Raw genomic sequence first — 12,198 nt, 5'->3', positions numbered from 1 at the left:
TCCATGTATGTATTTTCCCCTCTTTATATAAGCAGTAGTGTATTACTACTCACTTTTCTCACCTGATTTCTTAGTTAATATGACCTAGGGATCATGTCATAATTGTATATGAAAATATGCCCCATTCCTTTTTATAGCTGCCTGGCACTCCATGGTGTAGTAAGCCATTGTTTATTTTACCAATCTCATGTTGACGGACATTGGGTTGTTTTTGGTTTCTTTTTTTTTTTTTCTTTTGCTGTTAAGTAGAATCTAATGAATAGCTTGATGCAATCCTCTCTTTGCATTTTTTCCCTAGCTTAACTTAGAAGTAGGACTGTTAAGCCAAAAAAGTAAATTTACATACAATTTTGCTATATTTTGGCAAATTCCCTTCCATAGTGGTTGTACCATATGTGTTTCCACCAAAATGCATGAGAATGCCCATTTCCCCACAGTCTCTACAACAGAGTAATGTCAAACTCTTGAATTTTTTCCAATTTGAGTGTGGAAAATGGTATCTCACTGAAGTCTTAATTGACATTTCCTTTATTATGAGAAAAGTTGAACCAACGTCTTTTCAATGCTTAGAATAATTTGTATTTCTTTCAGTCAACTATCTTTTCATACATCTAGTCCATTTTTTTTTCCTATAGGATTGTGCACTTTTGATTTTTTAGAAGATTTTTCTATAGTGGAGATGTTAACTCTTTGTATATGATAAAAGTTATAAATATTATTCCCCATTTGTCAAATATCTTTTAACTTTCATTCTTGTGTTATTTTCCATGCACAAGATTTTTAAGTCTGTTTTGTCTTTTCTTCGGGGGGAGTGGTTATGTTTATAACAAAATTTATCAATCTTCTCCCTAATTGCTTCTATATTTTGAATCATGTTGGAAAAGTTTTCCTTACTTTCAGATTATAAAGAAATGCTCTCATGTTTTATTTCAGTTTTCATATTCTTTTTTTTTTACCTTTGTATCTCTGACCCATTTCAAAGTATATTAAAATAGGTTTTAAGAGTGAACTCAACTTTGTCACTTTTCTTTGTAACTCTCAATTTATCCAGCCTCGCTTATTTAAAAGTCTACATTTTCCCCACTAATTTGAGATGTCACCTTCATTGTATACAGCCACTTGCATTGCTGGAGTTTCTATTCTGTTCCTTTGGTCAGTCTGACAATTTATTTATCTATCTTGTCTAACTGTGGCCTTAATTTCTAACATTTTTTTTTACTGTATAGTTGTCTATACAGCTGCTATCACTAAGAATGATGCAGTGAGTTGTATTTTTAAAAATTAAATACATTCACCAATGTTACTTCATCCTCCCCTCCCCCATACCTGTGACGTGGGCAGTGTGGGTACCATGTATCCTTTCATAGCTCAGACTCCATCTGCTTTGCTCTGCAATATATGAAGCGGCACCTCTTCGTATCTTTACCATTTTATCTACCATATTATTTTGTTTTTAAATTTTTTCTAATGTTTATTTATTTTTGACACCGAGAGAGAGACAGAGCATGAGTGGGCGGAGGGTCAGAGAGAGACACACACAGAATCCGAAGCAGGCTCCAGGCTCTGAGCTGTCAACACAGAGCCCAACGTGGGGCTCAAACTCACAGGCGGTGAGATCACGACGTGAGCCGAAGTTGGATAACGACTGAGCCACCCAGGCGCCCCTATCTACCATATTATTTTGAAACTATCTACTTATAATTATAATTGGGTATTCCTGTGTCTGATAAATGCTTGGAGTATGGTAAATGTTCAGTGTCTGTTATCGTTAAACTGAGTGCAGAAACTGAGGCATAATTAAATAAAATGACTTACCAAGGACCTCGTGGAAAATAGCTGAAGTGGAACCAGAACCCAAGCCTTATTTTTCTCAGACCGGAGCCCACTTTACTATACTACATATGGGAGCATGGAAAATATCATACACAGAAGCCCCTGCCCCTGTTTGCCAGAGTCCTATGGTCTGTGGATCACAGCTAAGCAGCGCACATCCTCCTGATGGTCTGTGGAATGGGTTCAATGTGCAAAAAAGGTGTCTGAGAGACAGTCTTTGTCAGCCCCAGATAGCAAAAAACAGAAAAATGGAAAGTATAGAGTTTTATTGAAAGACAATGTTAGCCGTTTTTGGAGTGTGTAAATTATCAAATACTTCTGGATTTTTGTGAATATATATCTTTACAATTTTTAAAACTTTATATATACATAACATTTTTAGATTCAAAATTTTCTAAATAACGATACACCATCCATCCATTTGCTTCCTGATTTCTTATTTGAGAATATACTTATTTGAATTAAGACATGCAATTCTTCAAGTAAGAACAGATACTTATAATCAACTGTTCACCGCCAATCTATTTGTAGTCCATATGTTACATATTTTAACATATGATAAAGTAACCCTTCTTTGGAAATTTACAAGGAAAAATTTTATTACCAGCAACCAAAAGTATAATAGAAAATGTTCGCGGGTAGTTTACTTTACACAATACTCCATAAAGTGAATACCTTGTTGTTTTTAGTTTTGCTTTCTATTTTCGAGTTATAAGATCACCCAACTATGATGTGGTAAAACTCTGTCTTCCCTCTTAGAAAAGTATATAATCCTTATTTTGGCTTCTTCTTCTCTGATGACTAAATCGGAAATTCCTCAAAGCTGTAATTCAAAGCCATAGGTGACCTTAAAGAAATGATTTTTTATATGCTACCTTTTATTTTAAGGTAACTTTTCAAATGTGGACCATGCATTCCATTATGTTTAGCTGTCAAGCACGGCCTTCATTTGCATTTCTTCCCACTGCTATAATTTTGAGAACTGGCAGGTGACCAAAGAAGAAAAAATGTGCATCTACGATCAGAGTGCAATGTAGGCTTTTTTTATTATAATTAAGTAGCATAGATATTCATGATTAGATCAAGGTCAGAGGAGCAGAACATCAGAGCCAAGGACTTAAAGGTACAAAGAATAGAAAAATTGCTTTCTAAAGTTTTTTTTAAGTAGTAATAGCTACAATCTTTAAGTTTTGCAATAAAACATTTAAAATAGCTCATCTGTTTTATTTTAAATGTGCACGCCTGGTGTGTTTGCCATGCACATTTGAACCAGAGCTTGAAGTCTCCATTGTATTTTCATTCCAGTTTTTTTTTTCAACTTCCCATTTCTGCTCCTGGTGCAGAAAAGCAATTTGAAAATTATAATGACAATGGATCTTTTTAAAAAGCTGAGTCTACACGACACCCAAAATTATTTGTACAGACGGCTTGAATTTTCTATTAAGTCTAATGGATGAATCCAAGAAGATGGTGTGATATCTAGACGTAGATGTTTTCAACAGGATATCCCTAACATTCAGGGATAACTCCATGGTTTGATGGGACAACGGCTGCTCTCCTTGGGCAGACAGATTGCTGTACAATTCCTTCCCTTGCCTTCTCTAGCTACCTTGTGACTCCCTCCCAGTCCAGCTGATCAATTTAGGCTTGCTACATCCCTGCCTTCTTTCCCTCTGACTTAAAACCTGTATAGTACCTTATCTACTCCTTCTCGATTGCCTTGGCTAACTTTTCTCCCATGATAGTCTTCTAACTGATGTGGAGCCCTAGGATGCATTTCCAGGGACCCCATGTCTTCCCACACTCTTTTCTTAAGTGATCGCTAATGCCACAGCTTGTAATGCCAACTATACACCAAAACACTCAAGTTCATATTGACCTCACCTTGAAACTCACATATCCAACTTCTATTTGACCTTTTTTTATGGTGGAAAACTTTTATTTTTCAATTTAATACATTCCTACACAGTTTCTCTCCCTTTTCCATTCATATATATGTATTGTGAAGTTCAGAAATAAGACTTCTAATCAAATTGTAGATTGACCATGCATTTATTGCTCTCTTTCAAAACCTCATCAAAATAAAAATACAAAGGGGGCTCCTGGGTGGCTCAGTCGGTTAAGCATCCGACTGTTGATCTCAGCTCAGGTTTTGATCTCAGGGTTGTGAGTTCAAGCCCTGTGTTGGGCTCCACTCTGGGCATGAAGCTTACTTAAAAAAAATAAAAATATTTAATAATAAAATCAAATACAGAAACAAAAAGATATGAGCTCTCAAAAATGAATAGAAAATAAGTCATTAGAAGATAAGAGATTTTCGTACATTTCTTGAAGACAAGGCTCAACATTTTAACTTGGTTTTTTAATGGTCCTCTCAAACTTAACCTGACCAAAATTCAACTCCTGATTCATTCAACTGCAACCGAGCCCCTTTCTTGTGTTCTCTGTCTCAGTGTAAGTCACCCACACCCAGTTTTTTAGGAGAAAAATAAGTAGTCATCCTCAAATTTTCTCTTTTGTTCAAACTCCCCCACATCAGAAAATACTGCCAGTTGTTCAAACATGCATCCTATTCTGTCTGCTTCTCTTCTTTGCTATCACTACATCCAAGTCACCACTACACCTCGCCCTCTCTCAGCTTCCCTTCTTGTTTTCCAAAATGTATTATCCAAGTACACATCCTATAATATCTCTCCTCTGCATAAAATTTTTTAATGGTTTCCCATAACACTGAGGCGGGGAAACTCCAAGCTCCATACTTTAGCCTGTAAAGTCTGATCTCTGACCAACTCTTGGGCCTCACTTCCTTCCAATCTTCTTACTAACTGAGCTATTGCCTCATCGACCTGTACCATTCCTGAATCTCTCTCAGCTCATTTCTACCCTATGACATGCCTGGCACATGCTTCCTCCATGTCTTTTCCCTACTTCCAGTCATTCAATCCTCAGTTCAAATTTCCATTCTTTTGGTTGTCTGTGTATCTCATAATGAGTGTCTGTCTTATCAGTCCATTTTGGTTTCATCATTGAACTCACCTGATATTTTTCTGCTTGGTTAGTGTCTCCCCCACCAGAAAGATAACTGAGGGATTTGTGAGTCTTGTTCACCACTATATTCTCAAGAATGAAAGCCCTGGGCACATAGTAGGTACTTAATATGTTGAATGAATGAATTATTGCATTCACATTTGTTTGGAATCAATTATGTGCCCGTGCTGGCCTAGCTAAAATTTTAGACCTCATTCATTATCGATCATTTCTTGTTCTTTTTTTTTTTTAATTTTTTAATGTTTTATTTATTTTTGAGACAGAGACAGAGCATGAGCAGGGGAGGGGCAGAGAGAGAGGGAGACACAGAATCCGAAGGGGGCTCCAGGCTCTGAGCTGTCAGCACAGAAGCCGACGCGGGGCTCGAACCCACAAACTGTGAGATCATGACTGGAGCCAAAGTTGGATCTTAACCAAATGAGCCACCCGGGGGCCCCAGTCATTTCTTGTTCTTAACCATTTTGTTTTTGTTGTTTCATATCACCCTATCAGATATAATTTTACTTGTTTAAATAAATTCATTTTTCAAAGTGTGTATTCAGTTGAAGCCAGTGCTACTCAAAGCCTTGCCCGCAGAGAAGTACTAATCAATGAACTGTTTGTTACTGGAGTGCAACAAAATAAATATAGACACAGAGAGAAAACATGTAGTAATATTTACAGAAAGTTAGATTTTATGTCTGTTGAATGTAATAATAAAAATATCAGGATTTATATTTTATATGTCTTTGTTTTATTCTTTAGGTATTCCATTTTATTATATTTTAAAAATGTATTGACCATAATAGTTGAGATTTTTTTTAAAAACCTTTTTTAACACAACTAGTTTAAGAAGCAATAATCTAAACTACTTCTCCTTAGAAATAATATGCGGGGCACCTGGGTGGCTCAATCGGTTGACCATTTGACCTCAGCTCAGGTCATGATCTTGTAGTTCATGAGTTCAAGCCCCACATCGGGAGGGCTGCTGTCAGCACAGAACCTGCTTCAGATGCTTTGCTCCCCTCACTTTCTGCCTTTCCCTCACTTGCACCCTCTAACTCTTAAAAATGAAAAAAAAAATAGAAATGATAAAGATATTTAACTGTTTAATAATACTGCAGGTATCAACTTACCATGCATTAAGAGCAAATGCAAGCTTATCTTGCAACAGATAGTGACTTACTTAAACAAAAAAGGAATAATGAGTTCAAAACGTATTTAATATAATTTCCTGAATTTAAAAAATAGAAAATTAGGGAGAATATTTTTGGAAATACTCTTTCTTCTTGTGAACAGTTATCATTTCATCATAAAGCCTATTTGAAAGCATAGAACATGTTGGATTAATGCCAGTAATAACCCTACTATCTGCACAGCACTGTTTTGTAAAAGGTGAGCAGAGAACAGGTTGATGAGCAACAGAGGCGAGATCACAAGGGAATGTCAGGGAGTTAAGCCTCCTCACCCAGAACTGTTCAAATTCAGTCTCCAGGCTGTTCATCAAGACATTCTCAGCTCTCGTCTTACTAAAATCTTAACTCAACTAATTGAAATAGCTAGGAAAGTCTCATAATAGAACAGTTCTTCCTGCAATAATAAAAAGATGTCACTGTTCTTTCCTAAGAGACACAACCACTCACAGGTGCTTCTGTCCCCTTGGCCCTCTCAGTCCCTGGGCTTTCATCTGTGTCTGGCAATAGTGACTACAGATATGAGCTCATAGGAGATGCAATTATTCCGACATACTTCCACTTGACCTCAACACACTTCACAGAGGCCACCAAAGAGCCACTGCTGTAATCATTCTTGGTCACTACCAATTTGGGCTGGATTTGATTCAGTGACTTAGAGGTTAAAGGTTCCATATTCAATTACCAGGCCCCCAGCTTCCTCAATTAATCAAAGCCTGACATAATAGGTCTATTACAACTCTTAAAAGAGATCAAATCAATATAATCACTCTATAACCATAAAAAGAAATATTAATAAATATTCTTTATTTAAATATAAAAACCAATACTCTATGGCATTTAAATGAATTTGGTTAGAATGTATTTCATCTAGCATTTTATTGTGGGAAACTTGAACATAAACAAAATGACAATCAAACTATACTCTGAGTTTTTATAGCGGCCTTCTTGGGAGAAACTCAAACATTTTTACATTTATTATATCATTTATCCCTCAACCATGGTTTGGTGTCTATGTAATTTGTGGAAGGGTTTATTTGGTCAAGGGAGTACTATGAAAAATTGTAACAATTATGATGGTGCACTGAATTGCTAACTAAACGGAGGGGAGGGGGAGTAGTCTCTTATCTGTTTTGTATCAGGAAGTCCTAATGGAGTCAAAGAAAAGGTGGAATCTGAAAGATCATAAAAAAAAAAAAGCAACAATAAGGTTGCAAATCACGAGCAGTAAGTGACTGCTAACATCTGAAGCAATAAAATGCTTCTGATGCCAAAGTGACAGCCATATAAACCCAGAGGAAACTACTGGAAAAGTCAAAAGCCAGCTAATCCAATCTGAACTTTTAGTGACACTATCAACATGTATAAAGTCATTTGAAGGGTTCAAAGTTTAACCTTACATCTGAAATTCAAGGATAAAGTCAAAGCAGAGAATACATTTTGCTTCATTTCCATGTCAAAATAAGAAACCACCCTCTACCTGACAAGTGAGGATTATTTATATAAGAGTTTATATTAAAAAAATAGTAATAGTTCTTTGTGTTAAGGCTGTAAAAGAAAGTTCTGGTTGTCTTATTCATTAATGAGTTAGACTTCTAAGAGATTGTGGAATTTCTTACTTTGGTGTTTTATTTTGTCACCTTTCTTCCCTTTTTAGTATGTTCCCATTGATCTTACCTTTTTCATTTTTTACATCAGCTGTCAAGCACCACCTTGGGCTGGTCACCAGGATGCCAGAACCCTTGTCAGAAGCTTGTTCCTTTGAATTCAGCCCCTTGAGTGCTAAAACCTTCTCGCTCACTTGACTGCCCTTCATCCTTGCAATTGTCATCTTTCTGATTGACATCTTGGAAAATTGAAGAACAATTCCTTTACTAATACATAACATTTCAAATGCATTGCAGGCTACTCCCTCCTGACAACCTTTGGGGTGTTTGTTAATGCACTGAAAACATGCTGTCTGCAATATTGCCGTCTTGCCAAAGATGTGACCAGCTGGTTAGACCACGCCAAGAAAAAAAATGGTGGTTGCTACAGTGAGCTTCACGTGGAAGATACAAAATTTTTCTTCACCTGTCTCCCTCTCCTCATTTTTCAGCTCCTTTACAGAATATGCATCATGCAGGTAAGGAGGGGTAATTAATATTACCCCCAAAACAATAAAATGATTGCATGTGAACCTTACCAGTAACTATTTTCATCCCAACAAGCTCTTCTCATATACTTTGTCAGGCAGGTATCCCATAAATGCTTCTCATCATTACAGGCTCTAATTTGAAGAGACAAGTGGGGTCAGGCAGAGGTATACCTGAGGAGAACCTAGTATGTAAAACTAGAAATGTCTTCCAGAAATTGTGGACGATATTTCGGAGTGCATAGTCACAAGGCATAAGAGCAATGCATGAAAAAATGAAATCTATGGGCAATTCCCCCACCTTTTTTTAACCAAAGGTTTTGCCTTCCTCCTTCATTAAACCTTTAAAAGCCAGTACTCACATGTAGCTAACTTGACTGATTGAAGTACCACCTCCACTGTACTCTTAAGTACGTGTGCTAATGAACAAGTGATTCTTTCCCCACCCACCCTTAGTTCCTTGGTGATTCAGTCCCTATGCGGTGGAGAAATGAAAGGGAAAAACAGCAAGGCCAAAGTACCTTTTATAAATATATGTGATAAAAAATAATTCCAATGTGATAATGGTCAAAGACTAACTTTCTTAGGAAGAAATATAAATGATTATAAAGTCTTTGAAGAAATTCAGGACTATATTTGCTGTCAGCCCACAACTTGAAATTTAAATGGCTAATGATCTGAGTTATATTCATAAATCCTAGAGCAATAGAGCTGAAAAGAAACTTAGAGACTAATTTACTCAACTACTTCGTTTGTTGAAGAAGAAACTGACGCTCAGTAAAATTAAGCGATTTTTGGAAGGGATGGCTAAGTCACACAATTATGAAAGGAAAAACAAATCTACCTGCTGGCTCTTAGTATAATGCTTGCTCTAATAGACTAGGGGTCAGCAAACTACTGCCTGCAGGCCAAATCCAGCCCACCGTTTTTTTTTTTAAGATAAAATTTTTTATATGCAAGATAAAATGCTTTTTATATTTTCATATGCTTGAAAAAAATAAAAAGAAAAAACTATTTTATGACTCATGAAAATTCTATCAAATTCAAGATTCAGGGTCAATAAATAAAGTTTTATTTGAACACAGCCATTCTATGTCTCCTTATGTATGAAGCAGCAGGGTCCAGCGGTTGCAATAGAATCAGTATGTGGAAATTTTTTCTGTCTGGCCCTTTGCAAAAAGTTTCCAAAGAACCCTTGCTGTAAACAATACATGAAAGCTAGTTGATTTAGTAGATTCAGCCTCCCTCCTGACTCCACAGTAGGAACTAGCACAAAAAGACAAAAATATTACCAATATAAATGATCGTTAATATTATATACATCTTAAAATGATAAAATTAATAATAAGTACAAAATTACTAAGTGGTCCATAGCTAGCCTCAAACCTTTATGCAATCAGCACAAATTTATCTTCATAACGCAGCGACACTTGATTTTTTTTTATTAAATTCAAGCCTTTTTTGCAAACTGACATAATTTTTTAATCTGACAAAAATTACCATATATTTCAATAAACCAACTTTTAACTATCTCACTAAATCTAGAGGCCCAGTTATTCATCACCTGTATGTGTCACAGCTCCTAAAAGATGACATCATAGTATCTCATTTAATTCCCACAGCAAGTTTACGATGGCTGATATTATGATGTTAAATCTGAGGCTCAGAGTCATTAAGTAACTTGCACCTTGCTTACAGTCACCCTACTAAAAATGGCATTTCATTTTTAGCCCTGTTGATCTCAGGGCTGGGATCAACAACCACGCTTTGCTGTTCCCCACAATGCCTCCCTTGCAGCCGGGTTAAAAATCCCTGACACAGACGTACAGGTGCCAAAATTATACACAGTAATATTATGCCAGAAAGTTTTTTCAAAAAAGTTTAGAATGTATTTCTCAAGGGAGGCAGAGGAAACTTCCAATGGGACAGGCTGAAATTAGACTTTTACCTTCAGATGAAATAATCACCAGCATAAAGGCGATCAAAGCACCAAGAATAAAACGTCCTCAAATTCCATATTTTAAATTTAGTAGCCATTATTGACCTTCAGTTCCAAGACATACATTTAAAATATGTTGATATTAAGGCTCATGATGTTGCCATTTGACATTACTGGCCACTCAAAGGTGAAAATGAATCTCTATTGACAGCAATTATTTCTGAATACTCAGAGGCTTGTATGAAATAAAAGTATTTAAAATTTTAAAAGGGGATGATTTCAGAACTTGAGGCAGAAGCAGAAATGATTTCAAGCTTTCAAGACACTGGAGCCTTTTCTTAAATTAGGCAATATATTAATATTGCTTCACTAAAGATTAATAGTACATTCACCACATTATTAAGTTAACAGGTTTCTGTGTCTGTGATTCATGCCGATAATAACTTTATTCCTATTAACAATAATTCTCATTTGAAATCAGTAACAGAAACTTCCAAGTTATGCTGGGAGCCTTTCAGTCTTAGAGCCGATCTGCTGCCAGCATTTTTTTTAAAAAACATCTTTCATTTTCTTCTGATTGGGGGATACGTGCTTAATAATTTTATTAAACTAGGGCAGAGCTAGCTAATTTTTCCCTTCAGTCTTGCCATCTGAATTCAACCAAAGCAATCTTTGTTTATAATCCTAAAGGTCAAATTAAAGATTGGAAGATAAATTATCACCAGGACAAATTTTATAGAGATAGAAAGAATGTCCCTGAAAATACGGTCCATTCCTGGGTTTAGGCAGTTAACGTTGCAATAGGCTCATTTTACAAGCGGTGGGCTCGTTAACAGCTGCACTTATGACTCTGACTCTTCTGCCCTCTGAAATAGTGCAATTGATAACAGAGAAGGAGTCAGTGAAAGTTTCAAACAGGAAGTTATCATTCGGGTATTTGAGTAGTGCTGTTCTCCCAATACAGCGATAAGGCAGAACTCTTACTGCAGTGAATGCACGGCCAGAAAAATGGTTTGGAGAATCCATTTCTTAAGGACAAGATTTGGGGTGACTTCCTCTCCAAGCCACTTAGCAGCTTTGTGTTCCAGTGGGAATTAAAGAAATACTATGCACTATGAATGATAATAGTGAGTGATTGCAGCAAAGTTCACAAACTAGAAAAGTGAAGAGACTCCCTCTTTCCTGTGACAGTGTGCTTATTAACAAGAGGTTTGGAACATGTGAACAGGCTCCAAGTTAGGGTTAGGCTTTCAGTGAAAATTATTAGGGTTATTTAAATTTTTTTTTAGTGTTTATTTATTTTTCAGAGAGACAGAGACAGAGCATGAGCAGGGGAGGGGCAGAGAGAGAGGGAGACACAGAATCCTAAGCAGGCTCCAGGCTCCGAGCTGCCAGCACAGAGTCCGATGCGGGGCTCGAACTCATGAACCGTGAGATCATGATCCCAGCTGAAATCGGACACTTAACCAACTGAGCCACCCAGGTGTCCCAGGGTTATTTTAAAAATGAAGAAATTCGGACACTACACTGAGTGTTTGGGATGGGGTAGAAGTTTTCTTTGTTTTTTTGCTTTTTGGTTTTGGGGGGTTTTTGTTTGTGTTTTCATTTCTTATCTGCTAGTTTATTATGCAGATCTTTTTCATGCAGCTCCCTTTGTGGTCCTCCAGTGTCACATACTTAGTTTAAAACGAGAGTGTAAACACAAGTATATATTTTTTCTCTTGTTTTGTGTTCTCTTCTCATTGTAGAAGTGAAACCAATCCAAGGAACCCACAAAGACAACCTGCTACGAGTGCTGTGTTTCTACCCTGGGCCCCTCTTCTTAGTAAAAATCATTCCTATCTATTTTGTCACCAAACTACATGCTATTTGAAGGATTTTTTTTCTAGCCCCCAATTTTTTCCATCAGGTTAAAAAGAAACATCCTTAATACTTTCTACTGGTTTTTAGTTTGTTGTTTGGGAAAAAAAGTCTATTTGTTTATATGCAAAATTATATATTTTTATACGTCATTTGATTTCTTATGTGTCATCCTAAGCACTTTCCATAGGAGAAGTAAGAAGTTAGACTGA

The 12,198-nt window shown here is 36.5% G+C and overlaps 1 protein-coding gene across 1 annotated transcript in view; it reads left to right on the top strand.

Moving 5' to 3' along the window:
* Positions 1-12,198, top strand: part of SLC15A5 (solute carrier family 15 member 5) — an 85,887-nt gene that overhangs the window by 22,707 nt on the left and 50,982 nt on the right. Inside the window, exon 4 of the mRNA XM_027035635.2 lies at positions 7,958-8,178. Coding sequence (XP_026891436.1) covers positions 7,958-8,178 — 221 coding nt within the window. The remainder of the gene's footprint in view (positions 1-7,957; positions 8,179-12,198) is intronic.

Source organism: Acinonyx jubatus, chromosome B4, assembly GCF_027475565.1.
Source record: "Acinonyx jubatus isolate Ajub_Pintada_27869175 chromosome B4, VMU_Ajub_asm_v1.0, whole genome shotgun sequence".
In the NCBI taxonomy this organism is placed as follows: domain Eukaryota; kingdom Metazoa; phylum Chordata; class Mammalia; order Carnivora; family Felidae; genus Acinonyx; species Acinonyx jubatus.
This window is presented reverse-complemented; position numbering and strand designations above follow the sequence as displayed.